Below are 22244 nucleotides of genomic sequence, written 5' to 3' on the forward strand. Positions count from 1 at the left end.
CAGTCATCAATTTGATAATATTATAAATAAATAGATCTATAAATAAATAAATAAATAAATAAATAAATAAATAAATAAATAAATAAATAAATAAATAAACAAATCTGTCTGGTTCATGTACCACTGTGGATTGTCTTATTAATGGCCGAGAGACATAGATCTGCAAATGTGTTCCATTAATAATAAACTTGATCAAACAATAAATGTTTTATTAACCATTTTTAATTGATTGATAATTAATCGAATGCACACCACCTTTCCATTAATCTTATTTGTTATAGTGTCAATAAAAATGAATTGCTAAAACTTTTACGTTTTTTGCATTTACTGAAGAAAATACAAGTGTGAATGCTGGAGCTGAAAAACAGCTCAACTGTAATGCTGAAGAAGAAGCTTAAGAAGAATAAGGACGAGGGTTGAAGAAAAAAACGGAAGAAGTAAAAGTACCAGTAGTATAATAATAATAATAATAATAATAATATTAATAATAATAATAATAATAATAATAATAATAATAATAATAATAATAATAATAATAATAATAATAATAATAATAATAATAATAACGCATTTTAAAAAGACACTAAAGTGACTCTTGTGACCTCTACAATTGTACAAAAATAATTTCTTCAAGTAAAAAAAATAAATGAAAGACTTGCTGAGGCTGAGCACATGTAGTTCCTGGAGGGGGCGCTGTGGTCACAGTAACATGGGGCTTTCTCTAGGGGGCGCTGTGCTCGCTGCTGCTCAGCCTGGTCTCAGGAGGTCTCCTGCAGTCTGCTGCTGCCGCTGGCTGGTGCACATCAGTCCATGGTGCGCGCAGCAGAAAACATTTGGATGAGTTAAAAGAGTTTGTCTTCTGTTCTGGGGTGATGTTCCCAAACACTGCTGGATGATGAGGATGAAAAGGAGATGTTGCAGAGGTAGAGCGTCTTAAACTTGCTCTAGCATTTGTTTAGTGACATAAGAGGTAAGTGTCTCAGTTTCTTACAGGCAACCTTTATAAAAAGAAGCGGAAAAAAAAAGTACTTGTCTTCTTCTCATTAATAACTGCAGATGATTTATTTTTGTCAGAATTTAAAATGTAACCTTAATTGTTTCTATCTCGAACAGCCACTTGTGATTGTTCTTAGGTTGAATACAATTACATTTAATATACTTTATCAGGTGAATTGGGAGGAAAAACATTTAAGTCTTTGTATACTACGAGTTAGTTTGATTATTTTCAGGTGAGATTTGTATTGTAACTCTCTAGTAAATAGATTTGAACGTGAGTTGCGCTGGTTTCATTTTTTTTTTTTCTTGAATCATAAGTTTAAAGATGCTGCACAGATGTTGATAAAGAATGTAGACCTTCTTTTTTTCATCCTTTGAAGAAACAGTGGAGAAGATGATGGTCCAGGCTTCTTGTGGCTTCCGTCTGCAGGTGTGTTTGTTCTTCCTGATGTTGGGACAAGCACAAGGTGAGTTTGACCTTGAAAGAAAGTGCAACTGAGGCATCATGGTACCATTTCAATATTTTCATCTCTTTTTTTTTTTTTCAGGGAAAGTCACAGCCCCAGAGCGTCTTGAAGCGCCGGTGGAGAAGCCCTTCACTCTGACCTGCAGTGTTTCCAGGGAGCGGGGGGAGACCCTGAGGCAGGTGCGCTGGCTGGATGTTCAGAACCAGACCCTCCTGACCTACCAGCCCAGCAACAGAGACAGCGTGAGCGGACAGCAGCACGTGGAGCTGGTCTCCTCCCCGAGGGACACCTCGGCCATCACCATCCGCAGGGTGGGCTTCCGAGATGAAGGCTGTTACACCTGCATCTTTGACATGCAACCCTCCGGTTCAAAGGAGGGACGGACGTGTCTCACTGTGCACTGTGAGTGGGACACTGTTTTATGTCATGATCTCAGGTTGAATCTAGATTTCCTAAAAAGTAATAGCAATAAGTTAATAAGAGTGATCCAGTGCATCATTTATGTATTTTACCCGCTCTTATAAAAGTTAAACCTGGTTATTTAGAAACATTTTTTTGTGTCAAATACTTTTTTTAAATGGGAAATTACGTCATTTTGGTTTGATTTGAATGCTTTCCCACAGATTCCATGACACACATATGACTGGTGTTCCATGTTATTGACTTTGAAAAGGATAAAACCTATAATGGTCACTCTTTTAAAATGTCAAGTATTCTAAGTAGCACCCAATGAAGGCTAGATTCATTTACATGCAGCTTGTAAAGACCACAAGGCCCAGCATCTTTGTGTTTTAGGGTTAGGGTTAGCCACCATTGGCGGCAGTGGTAGCATAGAGGTTGCTGGTTCGAATCCCTCTGCTGAAGGGTCACCACTGTGATAGTCTGAGCAAGGCCATCAACACCCGTTGTGTCAGGTTACAGCTGTCAGGCCATTTTCTTTGAAACATGTTAAATTCGAAGCTTTTGTAAGAACTAGAATTAGTCCTTCATTTGTCATATCAACACAGTGAGGTCTGTTTTTAATCCATCCCTCACAAAAGCCACCGTGTGACGCCCTATTAGGAGTTCAGGGGCCATGCTCAAGGGCCTACAGCTCTGGTGATTAAGACATCTTATGGCTTTCATTTGTGACTTTTGGAGGTTACAAGCTCACTTCTCGAGGCTTTCATATGCTTTTAAGACAGATGCAGGGGTTTTCAGCAAAGCAATAATACATGTGTGGTATCAACCACAGAGTGAGAGCCACACACACCTATGCTATATTTAAAGCATTAATTGCACGTCATTGGACTGTGTGAAGAAATTGGAGTACCTGTAGAAACAAGAAAGAAAAGGTTCCCCAGCTTTGACTCAAGTGGAGGATTTTCTCACTTATGAGGGGGGAGAACTAATTGGACCTTCAGTATGGCTAAAAGTGCTGCTCACTGACTGCAGTGTTGACAGTCAAGGTCCTTCTGTTGATCATTAGTCACTGTTTCAAATCCCTGAACCACTCAAAATGCCTGAAACATCACTAAAGTAAGCAAATCTGCTCTGACGTCAGGTACTAACCCAAAATGACGTGAAGATAAGCAGAGAAAATGTACAAAAAAATGTCGAAAAGATAGCTCCAGTGATGAGAAAAGGGCTATAATAGTCTTGATGTTAAAGCTTGCCTGAGCGAGGTGGGTGACAGAAAAGATCAGGAATCAGATGCTTTCCTTCAGAGGCCTGTCCTCTGGGTGATACTGCCTCCTAACCATTCACATCTGCTTCTGCTTTTTGAGTCTGGCAAGTCACTTGAAGAATTAATCCCTCAGGTTGGCTGTAGCTGTTGATATAGTAGCCATCGGTGTAACAGAGACGTATCACACCTTAACGCAGAGAGGCGTACCAGTGAATCACAAAAGACAGTTCTCATGCTTCAGTTTCTTTTTTCTCTGTTTCAAAGTCTAATTTTGGACGCTGGCATATTGAACATTTAATAGTGAAAGTATGGGATTGCAGATGTGCCGTCCAAACGCAAACATGTGAACACAAGCTGATGAGTCTGCGGAGGCTCAGCCGGTCATGTTAATAAAGAGCTGTGGCGTAGAGGGAGAACGAGGGCTCAGCTTACTAACCAGAAACAGCTGCGCTAGATTCCAGCGACTGGTTTCTGTTTGGGCGCCTCACATTTCTGGATATTAGCGTTGTCTTGGTTGCACCCTCTTTCCCCCTGGTCCATTTCTGTATCTTCCCCCTCTCATCCGTCATCCCCTCACTGACTGGCGTTGCTTTGTTCACCCCAGCGCAAGTCACCGGTGACAGGAACAAAACCGCGGTGAGCGGGAAGAAGGCCTCCCTGTCCTGCTCCTACGGCCTGCCCGAGAAGGTGCAGCAGGTCGTTTGGAAACACACGTCCCCCCAGGGGGACGCCACAGAGGTGGCCTCCTTCGCAAAGCGGAGCGACCCCATGATCGAGCCCACGTACCAGGGGAGGGTGTGGCTCGCCGCCTCGCTGTCTGACACTCAGCTCACCATCCAGCCAGTCGCCATCCAGGATGAGGGCTGCTACACCTGCCTGTATGAGACGTACCTCGAAGGGGTGAAGAGCTCCGTGGTTTGCCTCTCGACCTTCGGTAAATATCTCTTCCTCCCATTGAGCTGTTACACATCTAGTGTGGGCAGTTGGTGTACAATATGTGTAAGTACTACTGTACTGTATGTAAGTGCCTGCCTGTGCCAGTGTGACCTTCACTGATCTCCTGCGTCTCGTTATGTTTTGAATTTTTACGCCGGCAGGCCGACTGCCATCCGCAAACCGTTTGACAGAATTAATAAAAAAAAAAAGGTTTGTATCTGATTTTGATTACTTGTAATTGTTACCTAACACAAGTAAACCTGAGTATGGGAATGAAGGTACACCTTTCTTGAAATTAAAATTTGATTATATATTTTAGATTATTTCATGCTCTCTATATATGAATTACAGAGAGGGCAGAATCATGGAAGATGACATTTTCAAACGAGGCTTCAGCACAAAATATATGCTGTAAATTCTAAAGCCATGATCAGTTCTGCTTCTCATGGTGCTGTAGATTATTGATACCACTCTCATATCTTCAGATAAAGCAAGCAGGGATGGCTCAAAGCATGGCGTCATACTCAAAATTTTTGATTCTCTGAAAAGTCATCATGTAATTCAAAGAGTGGATTTTAGAATTAACGCACATATTTCGAGAGCTGGATGTAACGGTTACATTAGGTAATTAAGAAATTGCCAAAATTAGAAAAATGGTACGTTGTAAAACCATAGGTGAAATGATAAGATGTGTGCAATATATATATGCTTTGCATGTGAAAGTGAAGTCGCCCTTCTTCACCAGATGCATGAAGTCTTTTTGCATATATCCAATCATATTGCTATTGTGATACTTGACAACATTGTCACATGTTGCATGTTCATCTGAAAAGCCTGTGTTTCAAAATCCTCTGGAAGACAGCTGAGCGTGTCTATCTGCAGGTTTGATCCCATCAGTTCCTCCACATGGAGCCCACAGGACAACCCACTGCTGCAACTCAGCAAAGATCCACTGAAACATACATAAATGTCTTTAATACCCACCGTCACCCCTCACAGAGCCCAAACAGCAAACATTATAAACTCATTGAATTCAAATAGTTTGAACATGAGACAGTCAGATTGAATATTACAATATGCTAAATTCAGTGATAAATGAAAAAGATTACCTGCCAGTTGAGGTGTAAAGATAAATATTTCCTTATTTTGTGCTCGATTAGCTGCAATTAACTACAAAAACAAAATTTCACTACGGTATCGTCACCAGTTTTTGAGAGTCTCAACTCTGTAATCATGCACATATTTTTTTTAATTTAATTAATTTTTACTTTTAAACTGTATCACTCAATTGTTATGGGTTCATCCCGCAACATGCCAGCACCTTGCTGGACGTCTTTTTTTTACATCTCTCATATTCTGTGTCATTCATACCTGTGGTTCTACATGCTCGCTGTGGATATTCAACCATGAGAAAATTGTGGTCACCAACTCTTTTAAAGACGTGACCGCAATGCTGTGTTCATTTGTATCCCACGCGCGGATGTTTCTGTGCTTAACATGATGAAAGTCACACTTCTAGTTCTGTGTCGTACCTTTGTGTTGCTCAGTGAGCTCTGAAAACAAACTCTCTGGGTCTTCTTCTACCATGTGAAGTGAAATGGTTTGTCAGGACACTTTACAAGAAACATAAAGTAGATTGTGTACTTACTTACTTACTTACTTACTTACTTACTTACTTACTTACTTACTTACTTACTTACTTATTTATTTATTTATTTATTTATTTATTTATTTATTTATTTATTTATTTATTTATTTATTTATTTATTTATTTATTTTTAGAGCCGCTGAAATCGATTCACTTTTGGGCCATTACCCACCAGTTCAGAATTATTAGGCTGGACCAGAGTTTCTCTTGAAGGTGTCAGATGGTAGAGTGAAATTCTCTCTCTTTCTCTTTCTCTCTCTCTCTCTCTCTCTCTCTCTCTCTCTCTCTCTCTCTCTCTCTCTCTCTCTCTCTCTCTCTCTCTAATTTCAATGTGGTTTACTGCACCCTCACCTTACTTAACTCTTAACAGATTCCACATTATTTGTGATTCGTGGTTTCCTGTCATCTTTCTGCCGTTTTGGTTTTGCTGAGTGTTAGAAAAGTTTGTTGTGTGATGTTGTTACTTGTTAAAGATGGTGGGTTTTTCTTCTTCTTGGACCCTCAGATGAGGTGGGACCAGAGGAAATGATGGGAGGATTAGGATTTTTTACGATTGTCTTATTTTTGCCTAAGCGGAGGTTCCCTTTGCAACTGTCCTGTGTCTGCACACAGATTAACCTGCGGATAAATTTGGGGCCTAACGTGACTTCTGAAAATACTTTTTCGATTTAGTTAACTAATTTTAATAACTTTTTTCTATCCTAATTGTTTAGTTTTTATACTCTATTGTTAACTTGTTTTCTTTCTTTTTTTTATTAAATACTGTACAATTTCAAAACTTAATCAGCGGATTCACTCTCCTGCCATGAATGTCCGAATCTTAATACTCATCAGATTTCAATCAGGACAGTCAATTAAATATCTAGTTTAGTTTAAGCCGCATGTCCATCATGCTGTGAATGGATAGAGAAGCTGGCAGGACAGTAGAAAAGTGGAGTGGGAGGTTAAAAAAAAAGAAGAAAAAAGAAGCTTATCCTGGACTTTGCCTGCAGGAGAGACAGGTACTCCTGGGATTTAGACAGGAATGTTGATCTTTTCTTGCTTCCTCCATGTTTTCATGCTACGGCAGCGGGGCCAGGCTGGTGGCTGATTTGTTAACACGGAAACACAGAACAAGTGTGTTTACGCGATGAATGGAGCGTTCGAAAGAATGATGGAGGCAGGGAGCGAGGTCCTGACGCATGACTGTGTTAGTGTTTGCGCGAGACAGTGATTCCCTCTATGCTTTGTCTCTCTTTCTCTCTTTGTGCTGCTTTGCTTTTCCACTTTATCTCCCATCGCCTTTCTCTCACAGTCGTTTCAAGAAACAGATGTGCTTTTGTTTGATATTGAACTGTACAGTACAGTAGGTGTTCCCAGTGCTGGAGCACCATTAATATTAATGTTTTCCCTTCTCCTAGCAGTCCAACATTGGATGACATGATGGTTTCTTGTTCCCACTATTAAACATGCTGTCCAGGAACAATGACCAGTAAATCATGCAGTGGGTCAGTGATGGGCAACGTCACTCAAAAATCATCCTGACTACCAGAAGCCCAAATTATGACCAACCACATCGATGATTTATTAGAAGTACGGCAGCTAATTTAAAAAATAGACTTATAGTATTTTGTAATTTTAATCAACATACATGCATATTTTGCCTTAAAATGAACCCAATAATTTAATTTGGACAATTTTCATTTGATTTGTGGTTCAAATTCTCTTAAAATCACCACTATCTTGCCATTAACTGAAGCAATTCAATTTTCAATTTTCACCGCAAAATATGGGACTCAGTACCGGACGTGGCCCATGTCTAGGCTCATGTGACTGCACTCTTTCTTTAAAATAACACGCTATTTTATTGTGTTTTTGCTATTAAAAAGCACTCCCAGCTACACATTTTTTTCAGCTAATTTGGTTTCATTCTGTGTCATTAGATTATTTTATCGCAGTGTTTAAAAACAAATAGCCACTGGTAGAATTGTAAGTGACATGGATATGTAATGCAATTTCAGCGCAAAAGCAAGCGTCACACTATGAGCGGCCACAGGGGTCAAATATGTCCGGTATGAAATGACATGTGATTTTATACATTTTATATCCTTCGTGTTGACGCTGAAACATACTTTCAATGATATGTTATCAGTCTAGGTATTCAAAGTAGAACAATATATTAATTTAAAAAGAGCATTATTAGTATTTTTACCCTAACCCCAAGACAAATAGCAGAGGAGTCAAACACCACTACTGGTTGACAGAACAGACAGAGCAACCTGTGCACTGCTTGGAATGATTACAAGAAGACCCATGACTCAGGGCCACACACACATGAATACTGGAATCTCTGGCGCTGTACAAGATAATTATTGAGTCTTCTTGAAGAACTAAACGGAATTGCGAAAGACGACCCTGGACGCCAACTCAAAGCCGATCGCCCAAGATAACATCAAGTGCAGCATACTGCTGTTCTGCACAGACCTGAACCCCCTAAATCAGATCATCACAAAGACGGGCGATGGATACCGATTCCGAAGTGGAGCAACAATCAGCCAAATGCGCAACATGGAGGATATCAAGTTGTACATCTATAATAAAATCAACTTACTGATCTACACCACCTGGGCCCACAGCACTGACACAGGGATGTCATTTTAATAAAACAAGTATGATGGGACCGTGTTTGATACAGAGGGCAGGATGATCAGGACTGAAGGACCGACGTGGCTTTATCTGAGACTTTCCTGCTCATTTCATTAATTTTGTTTGACATAATTCGGGTTTGTCTCTTGCTGTTTGTGCCAAGGCTTTCAGTTACTGGACCACTATTTTTAACGGGTGATGATAAATGAAAAATCAACTGATGCCAGTAGAAAAATTGTTAATCATATTTGTAAGATATGATCACAGTTGCTGCTTTTCGTCTGACTTTATGCTCTGATCCGCCCCAATATTGTCTCCCTGCACATACTGATATCGTCATCACCACAAAGCCTTGAGAAAATGTGAAAACTGTACACGCCAGATATCTGTGGCTAAATGTGTTCAAGCCAACAAAAATGTTCTCTATTCCAGTGCATCACATTCCTCACTCAGCCCAGAGAACAGAGGACTGAGAGCAGCCAAACATTTACTAAGTGCAGGACTTCCAGGATCACGGCTGATCCCAGATATTATTTTAACAATTTAACCGAAGACTCTTGCAATATAAACACCTCCAAACTGAACAAAACAATCCAATTCGTGGGTTAAAACAATGTGTTTTATAGGCCCGCCTTACCAAAGCATACCTGACATTATTTCAGTAGGGATTTTTATTACATTTAAACTTCTTTTGACTTTTTTTTTTTTTTTTACTTTTTTTTTGACTTTTCTTTTTTTCACATGTCGAGCAACATGAGTTCATATCTGTTTCTTTTCCTCCCAGTGCTGCCCAAACCTCAGGTGAGCTACAAGACCACCTCCCCAGGTGTGATAGAAGCCAACTGCACCTCTGTGTCGCGCCCGCCGGCGGAGATTGTGTGGAATGTGGAGCGGGACAACCGCACCATGGGCCCGCCTGTGACCACTCAGCTCCCGCAGGCCGATGGAACCACGCTGGTCATCAGTACGCTGACGGTCCAATCGGGCCTGCTGAAGGACGTGTCCATCAAGTGCTTGGTTCACCACAAAGGGCTTGAGTCACCGATCGCCGTGTCTATGAACACAAAGAGTGAGTCGCTGTCGGCGATCAGTCCAAACCTCCGTCTCTATCACGAGATATCCTGGCACATTCACTGATCAGCCATGATGTTGTGCCTCTATGTCCCGTCTTTACAGCCCCATAATTCGCGTGGACAGCGTATTCTGACAAATTTGGATTTTTGCAGTGGTTTGTCTTGCAGTAGTTGGATTGGAGCCTTCACCACCTGCGTCAATCCAGAAAATTGTAATTCTAATACAAAGCTGGGAAATATAGCTTTGCATTCATGTTCTGATAACTACATTAGTCTCGAGGATTTCTGTGGAAGGGTCGGCCAGTCACAGAAAAAGTTTCCCCAGCATGTCACACTTTTGTAATCTGAGCTTCTCAGCGCAGTCAAAAACAAACGGTAATAATGAAAATCTGCCTGATAACAAAAGTTCATGTTGGTAGAAATTGTGGATATAAGAGGGTTGAAGTCTCTTCTTTCATTGCCACTGTGAAGCTTTTTGTAAAATAATTTGGGGTTTCAGGCGTAGCTCAACGTTTCAGAAAATGTACTTCTTGGATTTCTGTGAAAGTTTAAGATGTCGCTTTCAATTTCTGTCAAAGTATAACTACTGATAGACGACCGACTGAGTTTGGCACAGAAACCATGAATGTTTTAAAGAAGTGCTTCAAAGTTAAATCACATTTGCTTTAACATTGAGGAAATGTGTGTTTGGTGGGTTATTTTGCTTATTTTCATTACAAATATAACACTTTAAATGGAAATAAGAGCATTGTCACAACAAGAAGAGAATCCTAATCTTCTTGAATTTTTGTTTTATTACACAGAAAATACCCAGGAGTCCATAAAGTATGCAACACATGGAGTCCTGTCATGACTTCAGCTTGCTGGACATCTTTAGTCAAAAAACAACAACTTTTAATTGGACACATATACATATACAGTACATAACAGTAATTTTACACTGACAGAGCAATGTTAAATGCTAAACTTGATTAATAGAGACGTCATGGTCTGACTGATGAAGCTGCACAATATACCACTATCTGATATCTGTAACCCTTGAGGTTGAACAGGTTTCTCTCTCTCTCTCTCTCTCTCTCTCTCTCTCTCTCTCTCTCTCTCTCTCTCTCTCTTGCTTGTTTTTAGTTGGAACAGCTCTCACCATCCTGATCTCAGTCACCACAGTAGCTGCCCTGCTGGTTATGTCTCTGTGTTTCTGCCTCTGGAAGTGTTTCTTGCGCAAAGAAGGTGAGTGGGCACAAATCTTTTTGATGATCTATTCAAGAATTTATGACAAAGTGTGTATCTGACTTTTCCAACATGAAACAAAGTCCACATTTTAGACTTGGTCATTTCTGAGTTCGTGCTGAAGGATGTTGCTGGCTCCGATCATGACTTTGTTTCATTTAAAGTCTCAGTCTCAGCTGACTGCAGCAGAAGTAAAACAGAGCTGATCAGAAGACGTCACATTGATGAAAAGTGGCGTACCTTGTAGATAGATTCAGCCCTGAAGTTATAAACACCATTGATGCCATAGACCCAGTCAGAGCTAAATCTGTCTGTGGCAAAAGAAGAACCCCACTGAGGAATGATGCTCTGGAAAAAGCTCAAAGAAAAAAGTGCAGACAGGGAGAATGCAGGGGGTGAAAATCCATGTCATGTATATGCACAATATCACTCCAGCACCCATTTGAACACCCCCCGTGTTTATTATATCAGGCCCATAATCTTCTATTATTAAGTTCATTTCTTAAAATATTGTTTGTTTCTTTTCAGCTGATTGATTTTTCAGATCGGACCAGAGAGTGAGAAGAAGAGGTCCTGCTGTTCAGATTAAGGCTCGCAGAATTCTCTACTTGCTGCATCATCATCATCTCTGTCCAAAAGGAAGATGTTCTGACACACCGCCGTAGGATTTCCAATACAATCCCATCCATGAGAACCAACTGAAAAATGACATTCAACTCTGCTGCCTCTGAATCTTATTTAATCTCCAGGCTGTCCTCACATGGAGTTTAAGACGAACTCTCGAGTGGATCACGTTTTTCCTCAAACAACATCAATCGATTGAGTTAACGTCTCCGTACTCCACCACTCACAGCTGTATTATAATTCTGCAGCATGTCACATAGTGTTTTACAATACTTTCCTCTGTCTACCTGTGTCTTTTATGTGGTGCTTAAAGAAAACCCGTGGTGATATTATATATTTTTCTTACTCAGCACGTGCGCCATCGACATGCTTTGCAGTTCAGATGCAATACACAAAATATGTCTTCTTCCACAGCTCAAAACGATAAATTCAGAAAGTGATTATTTTCCATTTTCAGTAACACCATAGCTACAGCGTCCGATTTTATTTCAAGAAATCATTTAACCGTTTCCTTTAATGAAACAAATACTTGCATTATTCTTAAAGACAGCGGTTTCCATCCTTTTCACTCCAACCAGAAACCCCCTAGATTGCCTCGAAGTAAAAGGATGTGGACCCCTTTTACATGGCTAAAACATCACCAGGTTTCCCAGGTCTACTGTAAAGTCTATACCATGTTTCATTTTGGGGTTTTTTGACCTGTGAAAATCTAATAACGTCCACCACACAGCAGGCAAAGCCTCATGCCTGACCCATCCTGTGTTCTCTGGCGGGGTCCTGAACGGCAGGTTGGGAACCACTACTTTAAGTAACCAATCTTCTTGAGCTGTCATTTACATTTTCTTTCTCCTTATTATACCTCAGATGAAGACCTTTCCCACTCCAGTAGAGCATAAGGTGGAGTTCTGAATAGTATTTGACTAAAAGGGCGTTGTACCTAAGTCCGGTTTGTGTTGATATCTTTCTGTATATTTTCTTCACGTTTTGAGGTTTGTTGTATATTTCTATTGGAGGCTACATTCCATGGTCAGATGGGTTAAATCAACTGCCCGATGAAGCAGCACTAAACCTTTTGGGCGCCTCCAGAAAGGAATGCGTGTCTCGTGGCCCGTCGAGCACGATGTGTTGTGAAGCTACTTGATAGACTAAAGGTTAAACATCTCGGTCGGTTTGGAAGTGCTAAATACATTGCAATGATGCTTGTTGGTCATGCATGTGCACAGAGGCATTTTAAAGTGCAAGTTGGAGTAATACGAGATATCAAAGCATATGATTTGCATCAGTTAGAAATTACTTTTATGTGTTAGGTTTGTCATCATTAGTTTACAGTACACATGTGTTATAATACAAGAATAGAGCTGCATCCAGTTCTTTATAGAGAAGTTGTTGTCCATCGAACAAAACAATAATAGGACCTTCTCCATTTGGATTGTTGTTGTGATGAATACAACACGCAGAAATAAAGACAAATATAAATGTCCGGTTGTTTTCTTCGCGAAAGACTCATGTAACAATTTCAACAATTGAGCTCTGCTTTGGACAGCTCACACTGAATTCACTAAAAACACATTAAATTCCTTTCTGTTGTTCCAAACCTGGATCCCAGATGCTCTTTTTTTAGATCCTGATTCTTTCATTCCAACTCATGCAGCTTATGAAGAACCTTTCGAATTCTCACAAACCCTCCTGCGTAAAAAGCCCCGCTCTGATTCAGACATTGTGTATTGACCTTTGCATTTGAAGAAAAATACAATGCAAATTTACATCTTAAGTTCCTGGAATAGAGAAAGATGAGACCAGCGCCGAATAGATACCCACTTAGTTAATGGACTGAAATATGTTTAAAATTGCTTGAAAATGCGCATCTGATTTTTTTAGTTGTCCTACACGTCTCGGTGAAGATCTTAACGATATCTGCATTTGAAGTTACTCTACCAGAATAAAATCTTTAAAATGTACTTCCCATAAAAGGTGTCACTTCTGCACAGAGAAACCTGCTGCAGGGGTTTCTGGTATATGAAAGATGGCGTTGCAGCAGCTCAATCCAAAATATGAACATATTTTAACAGATCATTGACAGATAATAACTAATAATGACAGAAATATTGACAGATTCAGCCCCCCCCCCCCCCCCCCCCCCCCCCCCCGCAAAAAAAAAAGCCAGACTTTCTCAAAGAAAGAGTATTCAAGCTCTGAGAATAGTCTTAAATGTTGTTGAACTGATCGTTGATCATTTTCGTTGATCAAGATCTCGCGAGATCGGGTGTAAAAACGGGATCGTGAGACACTGTGCCTTTGGAAAAGTTTGGGAGTTTCCGTGACGCCAAGATGTCAACAAGCTGGGGATGTTCCGTGAAATTTAAATGCTGGAAATAAGAGTTTGTATGACGAATTTTCTTCAGCAAGGTACTGACAACGTATAAGAGATGTAATTAGGTCCTAAACTTTGTCATTTTTCCCTTGTGGACTCTGGCGGAGGAACTTTAAATAAGCTGCAACGCATATATTTTAGCCTGCCTTCACACACAAGAGTTATACTTTTCTTTTTGTTTATCTACCAAATAGCTTCAGCTCCCTGGTTGTTATATGTTTCCTCTGGCCAAAAACCTTATGTCTTATTCTCTAAAGTTTCCATGTTGGATACTTTTTTTTTTCATTCCCATTAAAAGCATTCAGGTCTGCATGGATGTGTACTTTGGGATTAAGCGACTGTGTTTTAGGAGGGCTGGTATGCAGACGGCGCTGTGGTGAGGGGCTGAGAGACTTAGTTTTCAATTTCAATACAGAACAAATCCCTAAAATATTAGCCCGAGGTCATTTTAAGTGTGAAGACATTTTACAGCAGGAGAACGAAGGCATCCTCGATCAGAACCTAAAATCTCACCTTCTTACTAAACGGCTGCTTTGGGTCAGTTGAAGAATTTATCAGAATTATTACAGGTCATTTTATATGAAAAGTGTTTTTCCACTTGAAATAAACTCATTTGGAGTTCTCTCAATTGAAACCTGCTTCCTATGTACTTAGAATGATCATTTGTAATTTATTCGTTTTTGATTCAAACTCCGATCAGGTCTGAAAATACAAGCGAGCGAGCAAGTGAGGGTTTTGCTGGTTTAGAGGTTAGAGAAGTGGATTTGCAGGTTCAGATTCCACGGCCGACAGGTCAACGGGTCGCCGGGAGGTGCGGACATAAAGGGACTTCCCCAAGGGGAATAAATAAAGTTTAGTTTAGTTTACAGTGTGAGATGAATTGCGAGCGAGAAAGAGAGTGAGTGAGCGAGACTGAACGTGTGAGCGAGAGAAAGCGGCAGAGCGAGTGGGAGTAGAACTGTAAAATCACTAACCGTGTGTGTGTGTGTGTGCGTGTGCGTGTGCGTGTGCGTGTGCGTGTGCGCGTGCGTGTGTGTGTGGTGACCTCAAGTTTCCACTCATACTCACTGCTCATGAAACGTCGACTTTTTCACCTTCCCCTGCTCCTCTGAATCTAACGTGACAAATTTAGTCTGAACATTTCAACATGGTTTAAACGGCAGATTAGAGCCGCTTTTCCCTGGTTAACCTCAAAAGAAAACGGAAAAATCTAATATGTTAGTCTGTGTGTCTTTTCAGCGAGACGAGCCTGCTCGTTGCAGGTTGCATAAGGTGAGCAGGAGAACATGGGAGCAGCATTTTTATCTGTTCAGGCTGTTTTCATCTGCCCTTACAGATTCTGTTCCACGTTGTTCAGGCTCCCTGTTTATTTCTCGTTAACGTTTCTGTAAATGCTGCTTATTGGGACATTTTGCTCACCTTGCTGACTAAACAGCTCCAACCTATCAGGACACCATGTTACTGTGGTATCTATAACCAAGATACAGCAGACCCTTTGAGTCCTGAAAGTGACTTGAGTCTGTCACCAATTTACCACTTCACCCTAAAACCAACCCAGAAAATCAGCTTTTTTTTTCTGGGATGGTCTTACCCAGGTTGTACCATTTTGCCTTTGTAAAACTCCCTTTTAGTACTCCTGCTGACTATTTTACTATATCTAAAACATCAACTTTGAGGACAAGATGCAGACTTCAGCAGCACAAACTTTCTCTGTCATACTAGTGGCCGTAACGTTCCGGACAATCAGTTGAGGCAGATCATTTCCGGGCACAAATTATGTCCATGTCAGAATTATTTCCCAAAGATTCTGAACTAAACTACTCTGCAGAGACCGTTTATTACATGTGACAAGTGACGATGGTACAAAGGGTGAAACATTCAAGTAGCAGAACCCATAGAAACAACATCAGGCAAGAGTTTGACCTTTTGGAACTTTTTAATAAAGATACAAAAATAAACAGTCAAGGGGTCAGTACAGGATAAAAACTGATTCACTGACTTTTTTTTTCGGTGACCCTTCCATAGTTTTTGGAGGCAGAGGAAAACATGCCAACAAAGCTATCCAAGTCACGTACATGCAATAACTGGAAGAAAAACAAGTATAAAATCAGAAATGACAGACCCCATAATGAGAGCACATCAGCGTTGGCTGGAACCAACCTGAGCGTGAGAGAATGAAGTTCTTGTCGCCTCGGGTTGACTGAAAACAACGCTGTGCACAGTGACCTGACCACAGACCATCTCCAGTCACCTCTACTGCAGTGGTTGATGGTTTCACCTCTGTCGGCTCCATCTCGACACACCACCACATAACATAGCTTTTCTTAATTCCGTTCCATATCTGTATGTGTCCACGGCAAGTCGATGAAACGTCAGGGGAAAATGATTGCAGCATATTCTCCCTCTGGTTTAGCAGTTGCATGCCGTCCACTGGTTTGATTCCCAGGTTTGCGGTGGTTGATGACAGCATACAGTGGAGAGCAGGACACTTGACTTCCATGTGCTGCGTTTGCAGCGGCAGGCTGAGTTCCGGCGGGCGTCAGAGTTGGATGTGGTCTGGGAGTTTCTGCAACACTCACTACGGCGGGTCTGGGAGGTGACGGAACGCTGCACTCAGCAAGTTCTGCTGTTCCATGGGTGAATGGGTCCTGTGACATGAAACACCAGAACGAGAATGCACAGGACAGTAATTTACTAATGATGCCAAATGGTTAATATAAGTTTTTAATTTAAAATGGTCTCTTCGTGCCCTAAATTGCCCCCAGAAAAACCCAAATCTGACCTGTCCACAATGTACCCCCGCTTAAACCCATTGTGAAACGTGATGGGCTGCCATGCCAAGCTCGCTTCAACTGGATAAAGCGTCATACAAGATAGATGTATGGATGCTAAAGTCATGGGAAAATACGCCTGCAGAAAGAAGCAACTGGCATTAAAGTCCTCATGAGAATCTAAAATAACATCCACATGTATTTTTCCAAAACGTCTCAACGTCTCCACTGGCTCTGATGTTCACATGCTCACTGTTCAGAACCTTCTCCGATCAGACCCGTACAGAACACATTTTATGTGAGGATTTCAGCAGCCTTCAATCAGGTACAGCAGCTTCTCTGTTCCATCAGAACACATGAGCCAGCCTTCACTCCACACGGCCATCAGTGGAAACACTTTTGATAAAAACTGACCACTGCAGAGCAGGAAAGCACTAAACGAGCTGCAGTTTTGGAGATGCTCCAGTTGTCTATCTTTCACAGTTTGGTCCTTGTCAAATTCTTTAAAATCCTCATCATTTTTCCTACTTTGAAGACATGATGTTCCCTTGCTGCGTAATACATCTGACCAACTAACGTCTGCTACATTATATTCATTAGTGTCACGTCCTTTATCTCTCATTACTGAATGATATACATGTCATTACCTGTCTCTTTGAGCAGTTGTGAGTCTCTGTGTCTGCAAAAAAAAGACACAAAAAACAATGACAAAGCTTTTTCATCTGATAGAATAGACACATTTTCTTACAATAATCCAAAATTCATAATGATGATCTTACAATGGCGGCAACGGAAAGTCTGAAGAGTTAATACGGTCAAAAGGACGACTGGAAGAGCGATGCTGAAAAAGATGGCGAGATACGGCAGCCACAACCTCACCCCATTATGGTCTGTTTTCAGTGACTCTGCTGCACAGAGGAAAAATAAGGTTAGTGGAGCGAACCTGCCTTCTTTACACGCAGGAGAAATAAAGAAAAGTAGTTCTCACCTGCATAATCATCAGAATCTTCAACTCCCTGATTCAAGTCTTTGTGGAATAATGAATGGGGGGGGGGGGGGGGGGGGGGGGGGGGGGTTAGAATACTAATTATTTTAGTTGCGGGGAGTGTAAAATAAAAGTGCTTACCTGAGACTGAGATGTTGATGGCATGACTCACCAGACCCGTCAACTCACACCTGTACAGGCCGTCCTCATGCACAGAAACCTTCGTAAAGCTCAAAAAAAAAATCAGTTGATCCTCGGAAATGTGCTTCTGTGTTATCCCCACGTTCTCTGATTCATTGATCCGCTCACAGTGGTCTGGTTCCAGTATTTTACACCAGGTGATATTAAGAGGCTGTCCGCAGTGTTTGAGGGTACAGCTGACCGTCACTGTTTGTTGTGGGACGGCTCTCCGTGTCGTGCCCCTTCGGACAATAAGCGCAGCTTCGCATGCGGCAAACACATCTGGAATCAAGGAAATTATTTCAGTAAGATATGTCTTTTTTTTTTTTTTTTTTAAAGATATTGTATGAATATATCATATGTTTCTGAGTTTAACTCACTTTTATGCGTGAATTTTATGAAAACTCCAAAACAAATTTCTATTATATTCATACGGCATGTTTCACAGATAAAAACACACAAAGTGCTTCACAATGAGACAAAAGATAAAATGAAATGCAAAACATCCAAAGCTTCTATGTATAAAAATGATCTTCAGCTGTTTTTAATAGAGTCAATGTAGTCTGTGATGAGCAGAGACGGTGGGGGAGAAGTGGCTGGAGCCCCTGATCCCTACCAAGTGTGTGGGATAAACAGCAAATTCTGACCTCTTGACCTCAGTAAAAGGTGCTTTCAGCAGATCAGAGGTGAACTGATGCAGTTAAGACTATAATTTTAAAATTAATCCTACAACTTTTTTTTTTTTTTTTTTTTTACACCTGCAGCATTTCGCACCCTGAAAACAGCCAAAAGCTCATTTGTTTTATACAAGTAAAAAAGACTGTTACAAGAATCCAAATCAGAAGAGATAAAAGCATGGATACTCATCTCTATTTCAGTTTTTGACACCAGCAGTTTGAGCTTTGAGACGTTTCTCAAATGATAATAACATAATAAAAAAAAACATCAAACTGGCACATCTCCTACCATTTACAAAAAATCTCAAAAATAGTTAATTATTACCAAATAGTTTCAAAATATCTTTTGCATTTCTGTGGTTTTAGTTTTAATTCGCTACATCGTTTTACTGTGCAGCAAAAAAAAAATATATATATATATTTTTTAGAAATGTTGTGCTCTGAAATTGTTTTAAATTGTAATGTTTACTTTTAAAGAAACAAAAAAAAAAAAAAAAAACTTGAACTGACCACATAAATTAAAGGTCACCTGTACAGTAACATTGTATTTACAGAAAGTAAACTAAATATGACTTATGTTTGAAATAAAATACAATAATCTGCAGTACAGTGGTGATGTCCAAGCACAGTTTTTCCCACATCTTTTTTTTTTTTAGGATGAATCAATAAATCAGGTGCAGCAACTGGTCAGGAGATGCTTTGCTAAAGCAAACAGGTCAAACACTATTGTGTTCATGCCATTATTAGAAGTTTAATAAACATACCTCAATAATCACCATAAAGTTTTTGTTTTTTTTCTCAACTATTCATCTTGTTTTTCTACAATTTACCATCATCAGTTTAGAGGAATACATGAAGGGAGGTCCAGGTTTCCAAATATGAACGCTTCCATTATACACAGCAAATGCAAAAAAGTCCAAGTGAAGTCTACGAAAAATGGAAAAACTAATACATCAATTAAAAAAAAAAGTTAGTTGCATTACTATAAGTTTCTTTCCCCCTTGTTATCACCTTCTTACCTTTTCACTTTAATTCAGTTGGTACCCATCCATATACATATAATTTAATAGATAAAGATCCTCTCTCTAAAGTCGCACGACAAATGAAAGTAGGCCACACTTCACCTTCAGCTCCTCCACACATGCAGACAAAAGCAGAGCAGAAAAGCATCACGACAATGTTGAGTCTCTCCTCGAGGCTCAGCATGTTCATGTCTGGAAACTTGTGTGGCCACTGTGAGTGCTTCACCTATTATGTCTGACAAGTGCACCACTTCCTGACCACCCACATACGTTTTAAAAAGCCCCCCCCCCTGCACAAGTACATATCGCAGAGTTTCCTGAAATGACAAAAGTGCTTGTACGCGTGTCGAAAAACCTCAAGTCTTACCTTACCGAGCAGTTTGACTACATAAAAGCTTTTGGGTTTTGTTCAGTATAGAAGCAAAAACAGGGCATTGTTTTCCTTGGAAGAAGTATATGGATCATAAGAAACATCTAACCCCCTCTATTTTAAAGACATTTGTGAAAAAGAGAAGAAGAAAAATCCATTATTTGGATCATATAGATCAACCTTTCTCAACTGGTTTGGCTTCAGGACCCACGCTCGCTCTAAAATGACAGGCCTGTGACCCAAATGAACAAACTGAAGGAATCACATTTTCATGGAATTAAAATACGGTGCAATTTGAACTTGAGGTAGTTGAACCAAACATGCACCTACAAGAAAAAATCAAAACTAGTTTAATAATAAAAGGCAAAATAACCAGCAAATGGAGATGTAGACATGAAACAGTATTAGCCGCATTGCTGCTAAAAACAAAAAAACAAAACTAGTATTCAGCAAATTCGACAGTCTTTTTTTTAAAGACTCAAATCTGTTTTCATGCATAAATATCAAATAAAGTTGAGTCTGCAAAACAGCTGCAGTTGATCTGAAGTCTTGTGTTTTCTCTGAGAGGTGTTTAACACGTCTCTTTCATAAAGGACACAAATACTGTGTTTGATTACAGTTGTTGGTGGTCGCTGTATGTGGATTCATGGTAGGAATGTTGAATGTTTTTATTTTAAATGTCTTTCCATGCAAAACAAGATATGGTGTCGGCGGTTTCCTTTAAATGTGTGCACGTTGCAGCTCCGAGGGTTTTCCAGCTTTTCCCACAGCACCATCTTGTGTTGATAAGTTATACTGCACGTGAATGACTGTTACTTTTGACTGTATATTTTTTCTTTTATTATTCTTTCTTGATAACTGTGTGCACAGCAAACCTAAAAGGTATCAATAATAAACACAATCATTAACCGCTCACTTAAAATACCTTTTCGAAGGACAGTTCTACGTGACACTTTATGGTGACAAAATATAACTAACTACCATCATTATGTGCCAAATATTTTTCAAAAAACTTTGGCAAGTCGTTATGTTTTTGGTTTCATTACAAAGAAAAATTCCCAAATTATTCCATTATTGGCATTCGTTATGTTATTGGCTTTTATCGCGGGTATTGGTTGTTCCAATGTGCACTATCTCTGCTGAGTTTGCACGTTTCGCATGAGTAAACAATGACTCTAAATTGGCTGTTTGTCTTTCTGTGTTGTGATGGACTGACAACCTCCCACCGCTATGCTGCCGATACTCAACTCTGCATAAACAAAGTCAGGCTCATCCATCTTCTCATCTTCACTCTCTCTACACTCCTGAGCTGTCTGGAGGAGAGAATGGACGAAGCAGAACTTTCTCTAACTAAAAAGCAAAAAAACAAAACAAAACAAAAAAAAAGCAGAAACAGCCCCACCTCCATGATATGTTAACATGTTCTCACAAATCATTAAACATAAATAAAAACAATACTGAAATGAAAATGAAGCGAAACTCTGCACACAGCACCATCTAGTGTGCGATGCAGTAATGTCCACTTAGTGTGTATTATTACCTCGTATCGAGCCCATTACTTCTCTAAGGCCTGGGATCAAGTCGGTTTGAGTCTTCCGAACTCTCCACATTCTTTAATGTCAGCTTGATTCTAACCATAAATCGATTAAAGTGGTGCTGCATACTGAGAAACCTACAGATTGTGCAGAATATCTAGCAATTTATCAATGATGAAAATTGACTAAACTTCTCCCTTAATTTCTCGTAGTGATATGAACTTGGGGATTTTTAATTTTTTTATTTATTTTATGCCTTTTCTGCCCAATGCATACAACAAGTTTTAGGTGACTGTTTGTTTGCTAAAAAACATTATATTGTTGGATAAAAACACTCAGTAAGGTTTCGGATGTGGTGGGATAGCATAAGCTGTTATAGGAGGGACGTTTCCATTTAGAGATATTTTTTAGGAATAAGAAATTAAATCTGTGTGTTTTTGGTGAACACTTTTAAAAAAAATGAATACAAGTGGTATTTTTTTTTTTCTGACTCGTCACTTCATTGCTCACCACTGGATTTTAATATTATACAATAGCACATGATGACATTTCCCAGTATTACCATAAGTATTCTAGAAACTGTTAACTCGCTAGTAGATGGATAGATTGTTTTAGAATTCCTGATGAATACCCAGCCAGCATTATAATTCATTTAGGGGCAAAACAATGCTGAAACCTTCGGTTGAGTTTAACACTTTCATTTGAAGATGGTACTTACTGTGTGTATCAAAGATATACCATGACACTGACATCTGTAAAGAATGACCTTTCCGACCGACTCTGAGCTGTTCGATGAAGACGTCTTTGACTTCCTCAAATTGCACGGCAAGAAAATCTGCACAATCATGTGAATGGGGCAATGCCAACATCCCAGTCAGCATGAACCTGTTGCTGCATATGACTGTAGATACTTCCTGTAGGTTTGAGATATAAGCTATGAACATTTTTGTTATAGGCTGGAAAGCACATCAGCTTGTGCTACCCTGTTGCACTAGAGGGACCAAATTCTTTATTATGAAATTACTGGCGACCGTGTGCAGTCACTGTGTGCTTTGTGTGAAATGCAGTGCG

General features: G+C 39.9%; 2 protein-coding genes across 8 annotated transcripts; one reads left to right on the top strand and one right to left on the bottom strand.

Annotated features, from left to right (window-relative positions):
- Window positions 1–769: 769 nt before the first annotated feature.
- Window positions 770–12853, top strand: LOC308119217 (OX-2 membrane glycoprotein). 4 transcript variants are annotated; one of them, XM_080479086.1, is made up of 7 exons: window positions 770–970; window positions 1352–1463; window positions 1545–1865; window positions 3734–4063; window positions 9123–9407; window positions 10537–10638; window positions 11167–12853. In XM_080479086.1, the coding sequence occupies exons 2-7, from the start codon at window positions 1391–1393 to the stop codon at window positions 11172–11174; spliced, it is 1119 nt and encodes a 372-aa protein (XP_080335212.1). In that variant the 5' UTR covers window positions 770–970; window positions 1352–1390; the 3' UTR covers window positions 11175–12853. The 4 variants fall into 4 exon arrangements, with proteins under 4 accessions (XP_080335212.1, XP_080335211.1, XP_080335210.1 ...); XM_080479085.1 differs by having other exon boundaries at window positions 773–970; window positions 1377–1463; XM_080479084.1 differs by having other exon boundaries at window positions 801–923; window positions 1377–1463.
- A 2699-nt stretch (window positions 12854–15552) lies between these two features.
- Window positions 15553–22078, bottom strand: LOC308119322 (uncharacterized protein). 4 transcript variants are annotated; one of them, XR_013935944.1, is made up of 6 exons: window positions 21892–22078; window positions 17531–17851; window positions 17393–17431; window positions 17184–17312; window positions 17052–17083; window positions 15553–16281 (listed from the first exon to the last, which is right to left on the bottom strand). XR_013935944.1 is itself a non-coding variant. In XM_080479264.1 (6 exons), exons 1-6 carry the CDS (start codon window positions 19456–19458, stop codon window positions 16006–16008), a joined length of 885 nt encoding a protein of 294 aa, XP_080335390.1. In that variant the 5' UTR covers window positions 19459–19505; the 3' UTR covers window positions 15553–16005. The 4 variants fall into 4 exon arrangements, 2 of the variants coding, with proteins under 2 accessions (XP_080335390.1, XP_080335391.1); XR_013935945.1 differs by lacking the exon at window positions 21892–22078 and adding an exon at window positions 19266–19462; XM_080479264.1 differs by lacking the exon at window positions 21892–22078 and adding an exon at window positions 19371–19505.
- Between the last annotated feature and the right edge of the window lie 166 nt (window positions 22079–22244).

The sequence above is a fragment of the Lipophrys pholis genome (genome assembly GCF_963383615.2).
Source record: "Lipophrys pholis genome assembly, chromosome: 13".
NCBI classification, from domain to species: domain Eukaryota; kingdom Metazoa; phylum Chordata; class Actinopteri; order Blenniiformes; family Blenniidae; genus Lipophrys; species Lipophrys pholis.

Bases quoted from the DNA above. Each gene is read 5' to 3' on its own strand.
- LOC308119217 (XM_080479084.1), top strand. From the start codon at position 893: ATGATGAGGATGAAAAGGAGATGTTGCAGAG. The intron at 924-1,376 runs GTAGAGCGTCTT...CATCCTTTGAAG, and splicing joins GAAAAGGAGATGTTGCAGAG to AAACAGTGGAGAAGATGATG. The intron at 4,064-9,122 runs GTAAATATCTCT...TTTTCCTCCCAG, and splicing joins GGTTTGCCTCTCGACCTTCG to TGCTGCCCAAACCTCAGGTG.
- LOC308119322 (XM_080479264.1), bottom strand. From the start codon at position 19,458: ATGAACATGCTGAGCCTCGAGGAGAGACTCAACATTGTCGTGATGCTT. The intron at 17,432-17,530 runs GTAAGCACTTTT...TATTCCACAAAG, and splicing joins CATCAACATCTCAGTCTCAG to ACTTGAATCAGGGAGTTGAA. The intron at 16,282-17,051 runs GTAATGACATGT...TTCATGTCACAG, and splicing joins ACAACTGCTCAAAGAGACAG to GACCCATTCACCCATGGAAC.